We start from the raw sequence: 21,434 nt of genomic DNA on the forward strand, positions 1-21,434 counted from the left end.
TTGCATGTTGAGGGCACTATTAGGTTCAGCGGGTTGGACGCGCATTTTCCGCCCCTTACTGAATAAGGGGTAAGGGAAAACGCGCGTCCAATGACAGGTTAACAGTGCGCTCCAGAGTGCACTGTACTGTATCGGCCTGTATGAGAATACACTGGCTCTCCCTGCAGGTCCTCTTTTTTAGGTAAGCTTCTTTCTAATTCATTTATTTACATTATTTACATCTATATTTGTAAAGTAATCCCTTCTCTAATAAATATAACAACCACCACCACCAAAGGCTTAAAAAAACACCTGCCCTTCCAAATCTTACTTTAATTTTCTGGACTTATTAATTCACAAATTGAGATAACTTAATATACTAGATCTTTTAAACAGGACTGTTGAAAGTTTACATTCCAAGAAAAAAACAAACAAAAAAAAAAAAAAGCAAACTTCTTATCCTGAGCTTGCAAGACCTACTTAAAATATATATTTACAAATTATTAGTGAGTCATCCAAACCTTCCAAAAAATTCCAACACCCCAAACTTATAATCAAAATTCTATAAAATATCCCTTTAGCCTTTCCCACCTCCCACCCCATCCCCCTCCTATGCACACATATAAACTTAGCCACAATTATTCTGCCCCAAACTCACATACAACCATAACCAGAACAACAACTTTTTAAATCTCATCTCAGGAACAGCATAACTAACTTTTTATCCATAGTTACAAAATAAATTATTTCCAACAATTCAACTCTAGCAACCATTCTGACCTCAATATTAGAAAGCAACCACCTCCATATCTATAAGGATTTAATAAAAATGCCTTGTAATAACTGTAGAAAAAAGTTCCTCTTTCAAAAGCTTGAGCCATAGAACACTGGCAATTTCTCTCAGCAATTTCAACCTCTTCCCCTTGATAAGGCACTGCTTTTTGTTTTAGAGGAAGGTATTCCTTTGTTTCATCCAGGATTTTGGGAATTTCTGCCAAATCCTCTCACCATTTCAGACCATTCCATTCAGACCTCACGGACACCGGAGTGAAGCATCATGCATATTTAATCTCCTGTTGTATAACAAAATGTTTAACTTGCCAGAATCTCTATTTAAAAATGCATCTTTTGCCAAATCCTAAATAAAGAAAACCTTGTTTCTCTAAACACACTGATCTTTTTTTGATGGGCCACTCAGAAATTTAACAATTATCTGGCATGGTCTCTGTTCACTCCAGGGCCTACTTAGGCCCTAGTACAAGTCTTCCCAAACCTGTCTTGGGGACCCCATATCCAGTTGGGGTTTCAGCATATCCACAATGAATATGCATAAGATAAAGTTGCATATACTGAGTCTCCATAGTATGCAAAATTCTCATGCATATTCATTATGGAGATCCTGAAAACCTGACTGGCTATGGGATCCCCCCAGGACAGGTTTGGGAAGCCCTGCCATACTAGGTCAGATCAAAGATCCAAAGCCCAGCATCCTGTCTCCGATAATGGTTGATTCAGGTCATAAGTACCTGGTAGGATTCCCAAGAATAAGTCCAATCCTTCTTGCTCATAACCAAAGATAAGCTGTAGCTTTCTCAAATCTACATGACTAATAGTGGGTTTATGGACTTTCCCTCCAGGAACTTGAGGCTTTTTAAACTCAGGTATGCTAGCTGCTTTAACCACATCCTCTAGCAACAGATTCCACACAAATTGTTTGCAGATTGAAAAAAATACTCTGATTTTAAATGTATTATTAACTTCGGCGAGTGCCCTTAGTCCTAGTATTATTGGACGGGGTAAATAACCATGCCTTATTTTTCTATTTCACCCCACTCATGATTATATACTGCTCTTTCCAGACTTTTCTAATTTGTTTAGCCTTTCTATCCCTTTTATCATTTTGACTGCCCTTCTCTGTATCTTTTTCTAGTTCTGCTATATCTTATTTGAGATGGGGCAACCAGAACTGCAGCATTCAAAGTGCAGTTACAAAGGCATTATATCTTGCTGTTTCATTTTCCATTTCTTTCCTAATTCCTATCTGTTTTTTGACCACTGCTGCACACTAGACTGTTGCCTTCAGCTATTGTCTGCTTTGATTTGAAGATCTTTTCCCCGGGTGGTGACATCTAATACAGCAGTATCATGCAAGTATAGTTTGGATTATTATTCTTTATAATGTATTACTTTGTACTTGTCCATATTAAATTTCATCTGCCATTTAGTTGCCCATTTCCCCAGTCTCGCAAGTCCTCTTGCTATTTCTCACAATTGGCTTGTGATTTTACTATTTTGAATAATTTAATGTCATCTGCAAATCTGAATCTCATTCACCACTCTTTTACAGATCATTTATAAATATATTAAAAAGCACTGGTCCTAGTACAAATCTCTAAAGTACTCCACTATTAACCTTTTGCCATTGAGAGAAATGACGATTACCGTAAGTCCTACGCTCCTAGAGTGCTTTGTTATATTTTGAGGCTTATCTCAACATCCTATAATTCTTAATTGACAAATTCACCAAAATGTTTCACGACTTATTTGAACAAAAGGAGTAAAACAATCTCTGATCATGGCAGCCTACTTAAAAAAAAAAAAAAAAAAAAGTGAATTGTGTATGGGGAAGTTGCACCACTCTAAACAACCTTTCTGTGGTGGCATTCCACGTGAATCCCCCCAAGGAGTAACTATTGCTGCAGGGCCAACAGTACTAGCTGTGGTCTGTGTTCTAGAAAGTCAGCAAATAGTACAGCTTCTTTTAAAACCATACAGTCAAGGGATGAAGTGTTTGCATGTAGTACAAATACATATCTATCTTATCTAACCAAATCTCTTAGCTTCTGAATTTTCTATATGACCAAAAGGTATTACAAAATGTCTAGTATTCATCTCCGCTTGTGATGAGAATTATAAATATATCTTGAAGCAATCGTACTCTCACCTACAAAAAAGTTCTATTGAACTGACTTAATTTCAAAAAATTCAAAAAATGAATTAAGGAAAAAGAGGTAAGTTTCATATTAGAGATGCACGCCTCCGCGGCATTGCCTCTTTCTTGTTATTTAATCATTAACTTGCCTCCTTCCTCCTTTGTGTGTTTTTTATTTATTATTCAAAAAAAAATTTTTATATGTATTTTTTAAAAGTATGAATTTTTTCTAAAAATTAATTATTTTCTCCACCTTGCATAATAGGATCATTTAGATTTTTTTCTTTGCCAAAAATTTTTTTTTATTAAATGTTCAAGTTCTTTTTCCCTATGCTTGGGGAGAATGTATTAAATCAATTATTTTAATATAAACGCCTTCTATTTCAAATCTCCTGTTTAAGGGAAATTATTTATGAACGCCAATCTCTTGCACTTTAAATAGCCACTACCAAAATGAAACAGTTTATGACTTATCTCCCGACACAGCTGCGTTTCGAAATTCTGTTCTTCCTTCATCAGGGGAGCATATCCGTTCTTCTTCTTGTTCTCTCAAATGTTCAACGATTCGTGACTTTTTCAATCCAATTTTTAAAGCGCTGATTAACTTCCTGCGTTCGCTCTCTCAGGCTAACAAGCTAACAGAGCTTGTTAGCCTGAGAGAGCGAACGCAGGAAGTTAATCAGCGCTTTAAAAATTGGATTGAAAAAGTCACGAATCGTTGAACATTTGAGAGAACAAGAAGAAGAACGGATATGCTCCCCTGATGAAGGAAGAACAGAATTTCGAAACACAGCTGTGTCGGGAGATAAGTCATAAACTGTTTCATTTTGGTAGTGGCTATTTAAAGTGCAAGAGATTGGCGTTCATAAATAATTTCCCTTAAACAGATTTGAAATAGAAGGCGTTTATATTAAAATAATTGATTTAATACATTCTCCCCAAGCATAGGGAAAAAGAACTTGAACATTTAATAAAAAAAATTTTTTGGCAAAGAAAAAAATCTAAATGATCCTATTATGCAAGGTGGAGAAAATAATTTTTAGAAAAAATTCATACTTTTAAAAAATACATATAAAAATTTTTTTTTGAATAATAAATAAAAAACACACAAAGGAGGAAGGAGGCAAGTTAATGATTAAACAACAAGAAAGAGGCAATGCCGCGGAGGCGTGCATCTCTAATATGAAACTTACCTCTTTTTCCTTAATTCATTTTTTGAATTTTTTGAAATTAAGTCAGTTCAATAGAACTTTTTTGTAGGTGAGAGTACGATTGCTTCAAGATTCATTACAAAATGTCTGACATCACATTTTCATTTTAAATTAAAATGATCTTAATCATTGAGAAAAAAACATTGTTGCCAAAAGGATGCTTTGATCCTAGATAAGAAGAAAAAGCAACAACCAGTAGGATTAAGAAAGGTAAACTAAAATGTCCAAAATTAAAATTCAAACCAATCATAAAACCATTTCCATAATTTCAACATTTCATTAAGAGAAAATGACAGCCTTTTAAGTTACATTGCTATACTGATTTACCTCTTCTATTTATATGGGATTGCAGATTATTTCATCACTTACTGGATCATGCAGAAGAGCAACATGATTCTTCATTTAAATGTGTTAACAGCATGTAATGTCTTTAGCTCTACAGGAAACTGGTACTTACTGGGCTGCTCCTTCCCTGAGAAGATTATCATTGTTAAGCAATAACCGAACATCTACAGAAAGAAACACATTTCATGAAATAAGTTACCGGTACATCACAAATTACACTGTAAAACAGAAACACCACCATAGGTGACCAAATATCTACAAATCTTTATCGCTTGCTAACACTACAAGTACGGTCCATCATTTGCAGCCAACTGCTACAGGGGATGAACAGTTCCTGGGGGCATTTTTGCATCTAGGGAAATGGAGCAGTGAATGTGCAAGAAAACAAAATATTGCACTTTCCAGGCCTCTCAGTTTCCCAACATTCTTCCTTTTAGGGAATTGTCTATTACAATTTTTACATTATTAAACATATGGGATCAGGTTCTGGACTTTCATGCCTGAAACTAAATAGAACATTACAGCAGAGGCAAGCAAATGTTTTGAGTCATGCTCCCCTTCCATTCATGCAATTGGTATAGAGAGAGATTAAAGATCTAGGAAGAGAGATTAGAGATGTATATATGGTAACAAGAAACCAATACTGCAAAAACAAGTTTGATTTCTCACTCTTATATAAATGTACAAGAGTACACCCCTATAAACATTTTATATCATTTTGCTCACACTTAGAGCACACATACTAATCAGCCACACAGTCACTCTGCAAATTCAATGCTATCATATAAAATCTACTAATCACTCACTAGCAGTTATAGATGCCATGTTTCCCAGATAATAAACCCTACCCTGAAAATAAGCCCTAGCTTTATTTTCAGGATTTTTGGAGTAGGGCTTGAAATAAGCCCTACTCCAAAAATAAGCCCTAGTTATAGGTGGACACGCGGTTGCACCACAAGACTTGCCCAAACCCCCCCCCCCCCCAAAGACTTACCGAAAATCCCTGGGGGGGGGGGGCAAAAACAACAAAACAAAAAACCCCACCTCCCAAACCCTCCCCCCCAACCCTTCAAATTTAATTCATTGCAACCCCCCATCCTCCGGACCCCCCACCCAAAACTTGCTGAAATTCCCTGGTGGTCCAGCAGGGGTCCCATGAGCAATCTGCCGCTCTCGCGTTTCGGCAATTTTTGGGTGGGGGTCGCAATGAATTAAATTTGAAGGGTTGGGGTGGGGTGTCTTTTTTTTTTTTTTTACAACCCCCGTCTGCCCCTCCCGGGTTTCATTTCGGGAGGGGGGGGGGCGACTAAATAAAATCGTCCCGAACCGCAGAAAAATGAAATTTCCCGCAGTGGGCCGATAACGAAGGCCGAACCGAAAGGATCGGCTGAAAATTGAATCTGATTGGTGAATGAAAGAGGAGGTGGGCTTAGCCTTGTCCTCATTCATCAATCATGGAAAAAAAAAAAAAAAAAAGACATCCCCTGAAAATAAACCCTAACCATTTTTTCAGAGCTAAAAAAGAATATAAGACCTGTCTTATTATTGGAGAAACACGGTATCTGTGCATCACCACTAAATTCACATCCTAAGTACCGTATTGTTTGCTCCATAAGACACACCTAGGATTCAGAGGGGGAACATTTAAAAAATAAATAAAAAATGGTGTGTTAAACCGGCTCTGTTCCCGGGTGTTTATGGAGCAAATTAGGGGAGTGCATACAATTTTGTTTTGTCCCCATTTCGTTTTCGGGTCTGGGGAGGGCCATTTCGGTCCACTCCCCTAAGAAAACTTATCGTTCTCTTTCTGTGGGAAACCCCCCCCCAAACCTTTAAATTTAATTAACTACAACCCCTCACCCTCCTGACCCCCCCCCCCCCCCCCAAGAACTGCCAAAAGTCCCTAATGGTCCAGCCGGGGTCCAGGAGCGATCTCCTGCACTTGGGCTGTCGGCTGCCAGTAATCAAAATGGCGCTGACGGCCCTTTGCCCTTATGTCACAGGGGCCAACCAATGGCACCAGTAGCCCCTGTGACATAGTATGGGCCTTCAGCGCCATTTTGAATACTGGCAGCCGATGACCCAAGTGCAGGAGATTGCTCCCGGCCCCCCCGCTGGACCACTAGGGACTTTTGGCAGGTCTGGGGGGGGGGGGGGTGTAGTTAGAATTATTATTTTTTTTTTTTTATATTCGCTCCATAAGACGCAGACACATTTCCCCCCCACTTTTGGGGGAAAAAAGTGCATCTTATAGAGCGAAAGATACAGTATGTTGTAGATCTTGTGCAGCATCTTTTCAAATATTGAGAATTCCTGCAAATTTTTTACATTAAATGTAATGAGAATACTGTCCTTTGGGAAAAATTGATAGAACAATTCCCAGATCTTAGTCCCGTTTACATGAATGGCATTATTCCCAAACAGAAGATAGATTACCTTCACATGAATGAAGTAATTTCCAAATCCCAGTCCTGACATAGGCCTTTATTTCGCCCCTAACAGGACTTCGTCAGGAGCACTTGATTTCCACATTATATGCTAGCAAAGTCAAATGTTTTTAGGTGAAAACAAGTGTATCCTGATTTTCCATTGCCTCATAAGCAAGCAGACTCAATACATCAAATTTCAAGCTCAAAATATGTTAGAAGGTGGCATCTTGTTTTCATATTAAAACACCCAATGCAGTGTGCTCCTTTACCAAATCAATCTTTAAACGACATGTTGCCGCTTATAAAAGAGTAGTGAGTTGGTATCTATCCTGAACTTGATGTAAACTTGCCAAAGTACAGGTAGCCACACTGCCAGCCAGTGGCTCAAAGCCTGTTTTCTTTCTTTTCAAGTTGCTGAAAGGAGTAAGCTCACACACATGGGCAAGAGGCAAATAAATTCCTTATATCCCAGACAGGCAGTCTACACCCAGACCGACGAGACAGAGATGGGCAGATAGCTGGAGAAAGGGGACAACACACCACAGACAAGTGGTAAGGGCTAGAACATTTTTCAGAAAACGTGCCAGTCAAAATTTTAGTTTAGAAAAAAACTGTCCCATCCTGCTCAATGTTTGTACCTTTGTATTTTTCTTAATTTGCTCATCTCTATTTTATTATGTTTTGATTGTCTAATTTTTTTTAATCCTTATGCCTATTCTTCCTTCCTTCTCTCCCCTCCACATCTTTATTCTCTCTGGCTTCTGCCTATTTCCCTCCCATACCTCACCACTTCTTTTCTCCCAAGTGGGCAACAGCTGCGATCTCCCTGACAAGGACCTGGCCACTGCAGGAACTCCTCCCAGGCTGAGGGCTGAGGCTCAAGCTAGCTCTTCCTGGGGTGTAGAACGCCATAGTGGCATCTCCTGTGTCTAATTTTACTGCAGAGTAATCAGCTCCCTCCCCAGGATCATCACTTTGAAGCAACTGCTCTCCTCAGCTCACTGAAAAAGGAGCATGGCTAAGCCTGACTTGCTTACAATATCATTAAGCTCTGGCAGATCTCTCCTTCCTAAAATTGCAGTACTTTCACGACACCAAGACTCGACAGTGCAGCTATTTTTACTTTCCTACTTTGGCAGCCAGCATGCCCCCCCTTCAGGATCATTCATGCCCCATTTTGCTCACCCCTGTATTAGCGAGACTAAGATTTCAGCTATGAGGAATGTGAGGAACCTGGCTGCAGTGCAGCCCTCCTGCCTGCAGGGGACCTCAGTGGGCCACACACTGAGCTGCAAAGGCTTTGCATTGAAGACTCATGCTACTCTCTCAAAAGGCCTAGTTCACCATAGCTCCCTGCCTCACCTTAGTTTCTCCTAGATGTGGCCACTATTCCTAATCTTGTTACATTGCTCGACCATGTTCTGGTATTTAGGCCCCACTATAGTGACCTTTCTAGTTTGTGTTCTGTCTTGGTTTGTCTATGTGTTTGCCTCTCTGTCCATTTGTCCTTGTTCTATTGGTGCACTCCCCTGTTTGTTCTGGGGGCACCTTTCTGTCCCCTGCTCTATTGCTGCTTTAGTGGGTGCCCCCTGTCACAGTGTGCACCACTGTCTAAATCCTGCCAGCCACCAGAATCAGAGCGCTCAACTTGAAGAGGAGGCGGCAGGTCTGTCAGAAGAACTTGATTCCTAGCCAGCTAGCAGGGGATTCAGCCTACTCCCTGGCTTGGGTTTTATCCAAGCACCGGCCAGTTGTGGCCTGACAAACAGAGAATGATTCTAGGCCCAAGAAAACTATTAAGAGAAATTACACAGGAAGCTGCTCTAAAGTTTCTGCAATCTTTGTAAATATTTTCCACAACAAAATAAAATTTTCCAAAGAGAAAAACTTGCAAAATGAAGTTTCCCCCCCCCCCCCCCCCCCCCGGATAATTTGGAGCCCACTCCAGTTACTCTAACCTATTCCAAACTGCCTATGGAACAGATGAAATTAGAGAGCCACAGGGCAGAGAACAGCTGTACTGAGTCAAGACGTGCAAAGCCCGAACCTTTTGGTTTGGGTTTCGTTTTCGGCCTTTGAAATTCAGGGGACTAACCTGCACTAATTCGTTCGGGTTTCGGAGTCCCCGAACCAAGACAAATGCACATTCCTAGTACTAAGGTATGCCACCTCTCAAATTACAAAGAAAATAACTTCTTGAAGTGAGTTTCTTCTTGAAAGTCTTACATTACTACACTTCAGTACTAAACACCCCAAAAGAAGCATTTGAGCACAGCAAACTTTCAAGTTATCCTCCCTAGCAATTTAAAGTTTGTCTTGAGATTAGACTTTGCATGTGACAGAATTCTGGCACATAGGATTATAATTAAAGGCAGGACAAGATGTGGGCCAACTTTGAGCTCCTTTTAACTTATACTCTACTAAAACAGCAAAAATCACAAAAATTAAACTTCACCTCAAATGTTGATGTCAAACATAACAACTGGCTTAGTAAATCAGTTTAATTGGGGCTTTAGATATATTGTGGGTGATCTAGCCATGCCTGTAAGTCATTTTAATATGACTTACAGTTAAACTGCTATTGTCTTCTGTAAAGGAATGTATGTTAGACCCTCCTTAACAACCCATGTCCAGGCATTTAGCCTGGTACACCTTAAGCCATGGACAGAAGGAAGTTCCGCTCCAAGGGCTTTCTCCTTAGAAAGGGATAAGAAGTTAGGCCAAGGAGAACACAAGAGCCCGAGGGAAGAGAAGGAGCCTAGGGAAGGCCAATACTGCTGTCTTTTGTTTAAGAACTGCTAAGGTAAGCAAAGCTGCTTTGGTTACATTTTTTCTATGATTAATGAAAGGTTTGAGCAAAGAGCTAGCATTTAGCCTGAATCTATTCTCTGGCCAGCCACAGAACACTCACAGTGCCACACTTCCAAACATAAAATACTGATCAAAAGGGTAAAATAGGTTTTAATTGATAATTCTTCCTTGAATCCTGCTAGACCAGTCCATTACAATTGGGATTCTCCCCACTCCTCAGCTGTCAGAGAGGCATGGCTCCTGATAACCTCACTGTTTGTCATAAAGGGGAAGTAGCCACAGGCCCTTTCCAGCATAACACTAACAAAGCAACTGGAGAAGGATCCTGTTTAACTTCTCTTCTCCATATAAAAAAAACCCACACAAAAAAAAAAAGTATCTTTCAACTTCCTCCCACCTTGGAGTGTGAAGAGGGAAGAGAGAAAAAATGAAAAGGCCCGAACGGGTCTAGCAGGACTCAAGGAAAGGAAGAAATTAGGTAAGAACAATTTTTCCTTCCTTTTAACCTGCTAGACTAGCCCATTACACTTGGGAGATAAAAAAAAAAAGCTCCCCCTAGGCTGGATGGGAGACGGGGCTACTTTAGGTCCCCAGATGCAAATGCCATATCCTCTTACCTATAAATCCTGCCTATACTACTTGGAAAATGAGTGCAGGGATGATCAAATAGTGGGCCTGCAGATCTCTTGTAGAATGAGAGTGGAGTGCCCCTGGAGCTAGTCTACCATTATGTAATTAGGCTGAAATGATTGCTTCTTTAATCCACCTTGCTTATGTGGCTTTGGACGCTTCTTCCTTTCTTGGTCTCTCAAAGATCAGCCTATCCAATATCCTGATTTCATCTTCAAGTATCTTAACATGGTGTGACACAGTCAAGAGGTGCTGTCTTTCATCTTTACCTTTATATTTTCTTCTAAATGCTGGTAGTGACAATCTGCTTCAGGTGGAAGGGGGACACTACCTTCAGCAGAAATAAGGGTACCAGCGGAAAGTGATCGAATACAGAGAAATCAGCAAGTGGTTCTCTGCATGAGAGGACTTGTAACCAAAATGCATCTGGCAGAGCAGATTGCTACTAGAAAGATAGTTTTTAAAGTCAGATCCTTAATAGATACTTACTTTGAAGGCTCAAAGGGTGCTCACACTCGTGTTCTAAGCAACAGGTTAAGATCCTACAAAGGAACAAGTCTGAAGGGTGGACAAAAGCACAAATGCCTATATGATGTATATGGAATTTTAGATGGCATTAACCATGGAGGAAGCCAAAAAGCATTTTACTGTAATTTGGGAACACCTGTTATTGATTTTGCCTGAATTAGAGCAAAGTAAATTGTGTTTTCCACTGAATAGCCACTGCTATTATGACTTGGAGAACTCAGCTAAATATATAATTTGTACATGGGAATTGTGTTATAGCAAAAGTATTATTTATGCGACTGCTTGTATAAGATTGTTTACATTAGTACATCTTTATCAGGTATCCAATACTCTGTGGTTTTTATAACTGCTTAGTCACGTCACTGTGATCACTGACTATGTTTACCTTTGTTTGGGGAGAAGAATGTGTCTATTCAATGCTTTGTTTCTACTGCCTTTTAATAAAAATATTTACACACAAAAAAAAGCACATTACAGCCAAATATGCCATTTGTGTAACTTTAATGCAGCCCCTACAGCAGGAAATGGGTGCTACCTGCACCCCCAGTGAGATAAGTGCTAAGCCTTTATCCAGGTCCTTCTGCAAGAAGTCTAGGATTTGTAGGACATCCATGGGGAAGTCTTATGCTCCCTACAATAAACATTACATATCCTCCTGATATAGGATATTAAGGTTAAAGGCCTTTGAGCTTTTAGCATGGTCATCACGACTGCTTGATAACTTCTGCCTTGCAGTCATGCCTCAAGACAGAATGGAGCTGGGCCTTACATTAGTATTGGACCCTGACACAGCAATACCTGTTTTCAGGGGTGCAGCATGGAGGTCTCCACTAGAAGCCTTATCAGGTCCACTTATCAAGGCCTCTTAGGCCAATCCAGGGCTACCAGGATCATCTTTGAGAGTTGACTTATCCTTTTTATCACTTTGCCTAGCAGGGGCCAAGGTATAAACATACAGCCCCAGATTAGGGAGCCTATCCCCCCAGGATACTGCCTCCTTCCAGTGACTGAAGAATCTGCTTGCCTTGGTTTTGACCTGGGTTATCAGATCTACTCCCTTTAAATCCCACTAATCCATCACCACCTGGAAGGATTCCTGGCTGAGTTCCTTATTCCCCTAGGTCCAGCCTGTTCCTGCTGAGAAAATCTATCTGCACATTCTCTTCCCATGCAATGTGAGGTGCTGACAACTGGGATAGATTCCTCTCTGCCCAGCTGAGAATCCTGCACACTTCCTCCACAAGCCTGGGACTACAAGTCCCCCCCCCCCTGCATGGCACTGTCCAGCAGACTCAAGACTGCCTTTCCCTTCACTCTCTGTAGAAAAGCTTAAAGTGCCAACTTGATGGCTCTTAGCACCTACTTATTTATAGGCCAGTGGGCTTCCTCTTCCAACCAGTTCCCTTGGGCCATCTGGCCCTGGCAAGGAGTTCCTCACCTGCTCAGGCTTGCATCTGTGGTTACGAAAGCCCAATCCGGCAGTTCCAAGTCTACCCTTTTTATGAGGTTGGAGGAATCCAATTACCAGTCAGACTCTCCTTTGCCACTCAATCTTGAGATACTGGAGACCAGCAGGCTACCAGTGCCTGCTACAACAGATGCATGTGCTGTCATTAGCCTCAGTAGCTGCAGGTAGCCCCATGTTCCAGGACAACATAGATTGCGAAAGGCACCTACTTAGTCTAATATTTTGATGGTATTCTTGGACATGAGGATCACCTGTCCTTGTGCTGTATCTAGGATAGCGACTAAAAACGCCAGTGACTGCGAGGGCTGCAAATTAATCTTTGCATAATTTATCACCCAGCCCAGCCTTTCTAGGAGATGGACTACCATGTCTGCTAGATGCTGCTTCTCCTGGATAGTTTTTACTTTGATAAGCCAATTGTCCAAATAAGGATGCATCAGTATTTGCTGCTTGTGCAGAGGTGCTGCCACTATCATCATGACTTTGGTCAAGGTCCTGGGAGTAATTTCAAGACCAAAAGATAGGGCCTGGAACTGATTGTGCTGGCCTAGGATACAAAAGTGCAGATGCTTTTGAAATACAGGCCCAATAGGAGATAGGCTCCTGCCAGGTCCAATGACAACAGATATGTCCCTTTACTAACAAGCATACAGGAGAAAGGGTTTCACTCCAACAGCAAAAGGAGATGCAAACCAAGTACACAGTCCAAAAGTGAAATAATGTTTCTCAAGAAATCTTCTTTATTACTTTGTAAATGGAAAACGGCTACTCCAAAACACTCATCATGGTATAGTACAGTCGTCAACCAGGTCCCCCGACACGGACCCATGTTTAGCCCAAAGCTGCGTTGGGAGGGACTAACAGTGTATAATTTCAACCACTGTGAATAAAACAGAAATTTAAACATGCATAAAGTACTGCAGACTGTATAACAGGGCAACCTTACAAATAAAGCCAGGACACATATCCTAACAGATAGTCCATGTTGAATAAATGTACGAGTCAAAGGATAGCGGGTCCATGTTGAGGGACCTGGTTGACGACTGTACTATACCATGATGAGTTTTTATGGAGAAGCTGTTTTCCATTTACAAAGTAATAAAGAAGATTTCTTGAGAAGCCTCTCTTTACTGCTGCCATAACAAAACAGAGGGTTTCCATTCTGAAGTGGGTGACCTCAAATACTTGTTGATCCCTTTTAAATCTAACACAGGATGAAAGTCCTGTCCTCCTTCGGGACTACAAAATAAATTGAAAATATTCTATCCATTATCTTGGGAAGGGACTTTGAATATGGCTTCCAAGTTCCATAACTTCTGCAGAGTTGCTTCTACAAGTAGGGGTAAATCATAAAGGCACTTGATATCTGGGAGGCACATTCAGGTGCATAGCCCCTTAAAATTATATTGAGGATCCACTGGTCTATGGTAATCTGGGTCCACGCTGTGTAATACCACCATAGGCATCTGCCCACCTGACTTATTGCCAATGTTGAGCACAACTGTTGACAAGTCTTTCTGCTTTTTGGTACCTCGAAAGGGCTGGGACTTCCCCCATACCACCAGAAAGGCCGCTCACCCAAACCCTTTCCCCTATATTTGAAATACTACAAATGCAGACCTTGCACACTCGACCAGTCGCTATCCTCTGGGAGTTTCTGGGTCTTAGAATCCCCTAAATCATTTATTAATTTCTCAAAATAAGCAGTCCCCCTCTGAAGGGGAACTTGCAGAGGTGTGATTTAGACAAAGTCCATTGCCCAGTTGCAGAGCCACAGCAATCTTCTGGATGTGCCCCCAGAGGTGGCTGTTCTAGAGGATAGCCTGACCAAGTCATACATTGTCTGCTAGAAAGGCAAAAGCCTCCAGGAGAGCAGTTTCTTGACTCTCAGGCAACTGTTGAATCCAAGCAACATAGCCTCCGCAGATCAAAACCTGAATAATCATGGCCCCATATGAAGAAAGCCTGTTTCGAGACTGCTTCAATTTTTCTCTTGCGGATCCCCTTGGAGCAGTCTTTCCTAATGGGATGGTGGTTCTACGGGCTACCACAGATATCAGTGAATCTACCCTTGGCATCAGTACAGTTTCTCCATAGTTCTGCCTCCTCTGACTCCCCCTTGTGGGGAGACCCACTCTGCCATTACTATTCATCTTAGGGCTTCATGGAGGGGAAAGGTTTTTGAAGGCTCTCTCACCCCCTAAAGTAGTGGTCCCCAACCTTTTTTGCACCAGGGACCAGCTTCAAGCAAGACCATTTTTCCATGGCCCGGCAGGGCGGGGTTGGATTTTAGTGCATACTTTAATTATGACATATATAATGTGAATGTGACTCAACTCACCATAGGTTCAGAATAATGAGTGGGAGCACTGGGCTTGTTTCCCTGGATCAGTGGGAGCACTGGGCTTGTTTTCCTGCAACAAGATGGTCCCATCTAGGGGTGATGGGAGACAGTGACACCTGAAGTGTGTTCCTTATGTCCAGTCTACTCCGTAATCTCATGTCTGAGCGAGAGTTGGCCCTTTCTTTCATGCGTATATGTGAGGTGGAGGGAGCTCTCGCCCACCCATGAAAGGCATGGCGGCACTCTGCCTTTGTTAATTCTGGTTTTGTGGCTCTGAACGTGTGAAAGGTTGGTTACCCCTGTTCTAGCCATTCAGCTCCCATCTTGACACATCCATGCTGGAAAGTATAAAAAACGCGAATCTGATTTCCAGAAAGCCTTTAGAGACGGGAGCGCGCGGCTACCACCACTACTACGTAACCCGTGCTCACGCTGCTCTAGCAGCGATGGGGGATTGGGAGGAAGGAGTGGGCGAGGCCGAATCCACCCTCAGGCTCCGCCTATCTCCCTCCTCCTCCCCCTCGTTCGAGCTGACAGTCTGCCCCGGAAGTCGTCACGGGCTCGCGCGGTTGGCTGCCCTGCCTTTACTTCGCCTGCTGGGCCGGCTCGGGCCATGCAACGATGGCAGAGTGGAAAGAGGTGGATGATGTGCTGGTGCAGCATGTGGTGAGGGACATTAACAGCGCCTTCCAGAGGAACCCCCAACATGTAAGCACCGGACGGGGGGGAGGTTGTAACTTCACTGCAGGGCCCCATAGCCTCAGAAGGAGCTCCCGGGAAGCCCCTCTCTTGGGGGGGGAAGGGGGCGCAGAGAAGGGGAGTTCATTTTGTATATTTAATTAAAAAGAAAGAGGAGCGGAATCAGAGAATAGAAAAAGAAAGGTGTTACAATGATGAAAACTTGCAGGTAAACTTCTGGTGCGTAAATGTAAAAGATTGACTGTGGACGTGATTTTGCTGTGAACAGGGTTTGGGGGCGGGGGAGGCTTTAGACCAGGAGCAAAGACACTGTGGCCAGATCGCCGCCCCGCCCCACCGCACCCCACATAATGTGCTGTGCTGGGAGCCGCATCTACTGAGGCCAGCCCACCGCAGAGCAGAGCACACCGTCAGTGTTTAGTGCTGGTCTGCGGCGGTGCCGCGGACCGGCAAACCCCCCCCCCCCGGTCCTGGTCCGTGGAACCCTGCCCTAAAGTATGGGGTCACCGTATGTCGGGTCTTCAGTCATAGAACCTGAAATTTTCAAGGTTTCCTGCATGTTTGTAATGAGGGCCCACAACCACGGCTCTGCACCCCCATGGCTCCCTGTTTCGTTTTTGCTGCAGACATACTGCCTCTCCATTTTTTTTTTTTGTTTTTTACTTTAAGTATGGAGAGCAAACATGACAGCATATACTTAATTAAAAAATTGTGCAACATCGTCAACATCTTTAACCGTATCTATTCAATGAATGAGATGAACTCCTTGCCAACCTGCCAACTGCTTGTCCACTGATGAAATGTTTAAATCGCATAGAATCCCACCCAGTAAGGACACCATATTCTATGGTATATTGAAGATTTGTGATTTAGAGAATATGTAAGTTTTTCTATCCCGACAGTACAGAGGGTACCAGTGTGTAAGTAGGGGAATCAACTTCCAAAGAGTGGCTATAATGAAGCGAGTAGCATTTGATTGCACAGCTTACACTGCCACTTAGGCTCTGACCTCCCATATCCCCAAGCAGGCAGCCAAAAGCAGAAATACGTGTGTATCCAGATATTTCTCCATTTTTTTTTTTAAACTTATGCTTTTCCCTTACAGCCGGGGGAGGGGGGAAGAAAAAAAGAGAGAAAGAGAAAGAAAGAGAGAAAGAAAGAAAAAGAGAGAAAGAAAGAAAAAGAGAGAAAGAAAGAAAAAGAGAAAGAAAGAAAAAGAGAAAGAAAGAAAAAGAGAAAGAAAGAAAAAGAGAAAGAAAGAAAAAGAGAAAGAAAGAAAAAGAAAAAGAAAGAAAGAGAAAGAAAAAAAAGAGAGAGATCCCTTAAGCCTTTACACTTTAAAATATTGCTAAGGTCAGATCTTCTGGGATTCTCAGTCTCAGGGGTCTGCTCCTAAGGGCCCGCGACTTGGGCAGGGACCCATTTGGAAGGCAGCTGCATTGGAGAGATCAACCCAGAGAGATTGCTGTCCCAGGAGCTCTGTAGACTACAATACAGGGTCACACCACAAGTCAAGAGCTCTCAGTCAGTCTACACTTGTCCACAGTTGCAGAAGAAAACAGATTACTGGCAAGGGTCCACAGTTACTCCCTCCTTTATGACCAACAATGAGTTCATCAGGGGTGTGTGCCCTCTGACAGCTAAGAAGTGGGGAGAATCTCAAATGTAATAGACTGGGCTAGCAGGTGAAAAGGAATTAGACTTAAGACCAATTACCTGCTAAAGACCTCCAAACTGGATAGAATACCACAGCTTTCTATTGCCCAGCTACTTGCCAATAGCAATTATATATCCCCCTCCTTGTTAGTACTGAGAATTTGAGTAAGAATGACTTGTAACTCAGCTTTTCCTTTGGTTCCAACCAGAAGATGTCTCAGTCCTATTTATGTAATTTAGTTATAAATATAAACCAAACCGCCAGTCAACTGGATGATTTACCATCATGTGCACTTGTGTAAAAAGTGCAATGTGAAGATGCAACAAAGCAAGAATGAAACTGGAAGCAGTTCTGTTGTGACAGGCATTTAAACTTAAGAAATATATTTCAAATTACAAAGCTGATTGAAAGATACTAACCTAAGAAAGTGGTGCTACAAGGACAGCAAACTAAGCAGTACTTAACAGAATTTCAAAAATTCCTCCAAGACTCACTTGCCAGAGAAGATATGCACTTGCATCTTCTCTCCCTTCCCTCTAACTGCCACCTTTTGCCAGTCCCCTCCAGTTTCTACTTTTTTCTCCAATTCCCCATAGCCTATCAAATGTTATTTATATCCCGCTTTTCCGAAAGCTCAAAGCTGGGGAACAATAAAGAGACAAAAATACACAATAAAAGGATTTTTTAGACGAGTGCAGCATTCAACACTGTTGACCATTCTTTATTTCTTATCTAGCTGAAATCAACTTTGCAGATAGGGCCTTAAAATGGTTTGCATCTTATTTTTCAGATCACTCAAGTCAAGTAGAGTGGTTTGATCAGTTACCTGACACTATGTTATTGCCTTCAGGGGTCCCACAAGGTTCCATATTTTTCCCATTTTAATATCTTATCTTTGTCACTAGCCACTCTTACTCAGGACTATGAATGTTAACTTCATTTCACACAGATATCCAAATCACCTTCAAGATTCTCTATTTTTGATCTCTCTAACCTCAGCTCTTGCCTGGACTGTGGTGTTTCTTGGTTATCTGGCCATCATTTACAAGTAAATCCAGTAAAGTAGGAAGCACTTTGTTCCGTTTCAGATGCTCTTCTCCATCACGATTCCTGCCATGGAAGGAACTAATCTCTCTTTTAAAAGCTCCGTGACTACTTGTGGGGGGGGGGGGGGGGGGGGGGTTGTCATTCTTGATCTGCAACTTACTATGGTTCTTCAAATTTCTTCTATAGCCAAAAAAAGCATTTTTTCATCTTAGGTATATTTGCCATTTACGTCCTTTTTTAGGGCCTAATGATTTGAAGATGCTAATCCATGTTTTTATTATATCAAAAAAATGACTATTGTAACTATCAACTGAAAAAGATTACAATTACTTCAGAATACATCAGCTAGACTGATTTATGGCCTTAAGAAATCAGAACATATCACTCCTATATTACAATTCCACCATTGGCTTCCAATTAGTTACCATGCACGATTCAAAATACTATGTCTCACTTTTCAAGCTTTTTAATACTAGTTTTCCTCTCTACCTCAGATTTCTAAATCCTTACACAACTGTTCGTTCACTGTGTTCTTCTCAGAAAGGTCTTGGAGTCAACTAGGGATTCGCCCTTTAATTAGTAGCCCCCTCCCCCTTTCTCTGGAACCTTCTACCTTTTGACATTCATGCAGAAGCAAATCATGCTAAATTCAGAAAGGCAGTCAAGGCCTGATTTTTTTTATCCAGGCTTTTAGCAGTGCTTAAATAAGTGAGTCCAGTTATTTGTCAACATTTGTAAATGTTTAGTCTATGAATATTTTTAATAATTTTATTGGTTACTACTTATTAAAACTTAACCTGCTAATAAAAATATCAATTTGATTTTGTCACTTATGTGTTTTTAATTATACACCTATTTGGCTAATGGTTTATAGGTGGAATATAAAATTGATAAAATAAAAATGATCACAAAGCATAAAACAGAATGCAAAGACCATCCCCACCGTATTCTCCCCTGCCAGTCACTCCATCTGCATGCTTTCTGCTCACCAACTTCCTTCTATATATTTTTCCATTCCTGCTCATCTCCCTTGAAAGATCAGCTTTAGCAGGCTCTGCTGAGGAATGGCATTTGATCTGCAACTCTCCCTACCTCCACAGGATCTCTTTCAGCACAAACAGTGAAGCGGGACCATAAATGATGCAGGACCTCCAAGTAACTACTGATGCTTGTGGCTTCCATTTGCCTCAGCTGAGCCCTCTGATTTTCCATCTCAGTCAGCACACAGGGCCTTGCACTTATTCTGTCAGGGGCAGGCAGCACAAAAGACCTAGGACTGATTGACCCCCAGATGCATATGGCAGCATGCAGCAGAGGGCCCAAATGAGCTGACTGCTGCTGCTTGGCTTGCCTCAAGACTTAGAGTCCTTTCCCCTCAAGTATCTTACTCCATCACTGCTGTTCCTGCTCAGTCACAGCAAGCCATGTCCAGTGCCCAGGGTGTACTGCTGCTGTGTCTTGTTCGGCCCAGGAATGAAAGGAAGCAGCAGCTCAGGAAGAGGTGATGTTGGGGGAAAAGGTAGTGCAGCATACTGAGTGCACAGTGATCATGCTCTGTACATCACCTGCCAACTCCCATACTAAAGAGTGAAAAGCCTATTCACCCATCCTTCAAAAATCAACTCATCTCAGGCAAGTGGATTTTCAAATCCCTTCATGTTACATGGCAATTGTTTCTGGTAAAAACTGATGTCACTAATTCAGAATTGTACTTTCACTACAAAATGCAACACAAGAGCTCCCAACTGTGTTTAATAATTTCTTCTTAAAATGTTTGCTAAATATTAAAACTTTAAAAACATTTTTACAATGCCTTTCAGCATAATCCATCTACAAACACTTTTCCCCATTTATTTTTTTTTTGTTTATAAGGGATATTATTTTAAGACTCAACTGTACTACCCAATATAAAATCTGAGGTACCGGAGCAGACAAAATGCATGCTAAAAAAAGCAGCCTCACTTTAGTCTGACAAATTGTACACTAATGTAATTTTACAAATTTGGTTGTCTGGAGATAAGTTTACACAAAATGGGCAGAACAAATGGTGAACGACTAGAGCTGTTCCAAGGAAAATTGAATGACTAAACACAAAGTTACAAAGCAATTTGTCTCATCTGTTTTATATTAACAGGATCTAAAAAGAGTAAAGCATTTATTTCTATTACTTACCATTGAACACCTCGTTAAACTCTCCAGGAGGAGAATGAATGATGAATTTTGCTGCGACACGTACCTTGTAAAGAACAAAAAAAAAAAAAGTTTCACTGAATACATTCATCTGAATGTGCAAATGTACTTTCAAACAAACATTTCTAGAGTAACATAATACTGTGCATCAATGCAAATTAACATCTTGCTCAGAAATTGATCTGAGCCTAAAGGTCACTGCTCTTTACAAAATACATAACTTTCAGTCAATAAGAACATAAGAACTTGCCATGCTGGGTCAGACCAAGGGTCCATCAAGTCCAGCATCCTGTTTCCAGAGGCCAAACCAGGCCACAAGAACCACATGAAACAGTCTTCCAAAAGTCAGTGTACAGAAGTCCTCTAGTTTAAGGGACATTAGCAAAACAACAAATGATGTGCAATCTCCAAATCTGGACTATAATTCAGTCAGGTCAATATGCCATTACAAAATTTAAAAATTATCCTTTTAACATAGCTATGTCTGAGTCACTGTCCACAGATGCTAAGAAAGTGTTAGAATATAAGATATGCCATACTGGGTCAGACAAAGGTCCATCAAGCCCAGCATCCTGTTTACAACAGTGGCCAATCCAAGTCACAAGTACTTGGCAAGTATCCAAACATTAAATAGATCTCAAGCTACTACTGCTTATTAATAGCAGTTTATAGATTTTTTTTCCTCTAGGAACTTATCCAAACCTTTTTTAAACCCAGTTACACTAACTGCCGTAACGACATCCTCTGGCAATGAATGTCAGAGCTTAACTATGCGCTGAATGAAAAACGTTTCTTCAATTTTAAATGAGCTATTTGCTAACTTCATGGAGTGCCCCCTAGTCCTATTATCTGAAAGAGTAAATAACCAATTTACATTAGCCTGTTCGAGTCCTTTCATGATTTTGTAGACCTCTATCATATCCCCATCAGTTGTCTTCTCCAAACTGAACAGCCCTAACTTCTTTATCCTTTCTTCATAGGGGAGCCGTTCCATGCCCTTTTTGGTCACCCAACTGTTTCCCCAACTTTTTCAAGCCCAAGGCAAACCTACATTAATAAAAGTGTTTGATGGAACACCAACCTTCAGAGTATTTCTGAGGGAATTCTGCACTACTGCAGAAAGCAGAATTGCGCTACTGCAGAAAGCAAAATTCCCCTCCTGCG

General features: G+C 41.4%; 1 protein-coding gene across 2 annotated transcripts in view; it reads right to left on the bottom strand.

Moving 5' to 3' along the window:
- CAPZA2 (capping actin protein of muscle Z-line subunit alpha 2) overlaps positions 1-21,434 on the bottom strand; it is a 111,491-nt gene that overhangs the window by 57,504 nt on the left and 32,553 nt on the right. For both annotated transcript variants that reach the window (XM_029615642.1, XM_029615643.1), the window contains exons 2-3: positions 20,253-20,316; positions 4,580-4,631 (exon numbers count right to left, since the gene is read on the bottom strand). In XM_029615642.1, coding sequence (XP_029471502.1) covers positions 4,580-4,631; positions 20,253-20,316 — 116 coding nt within the window. The remainder of the gene's footprint in view (positions 1-4,579; positions 4,632-20,252; positions 20,317-21,434) is intronic.

Source organism: Rhinatrema bivittatum, chromosome 9 (genome assembly GCF_901001135.1).
Source record: "Rhinatrema bivittatum chromosome 9, aRhiBiv1.1, whole genome shotgun sequence".
In the NCBI taxonomy this organism is placed as follows: domain Eukaryota; kingdom Metazoa; phylum Chordata; class Amphibia; order Gymnophiona; family Rhinatrematidae; genus Rhinatrema; species Rhinatrema bivittatum.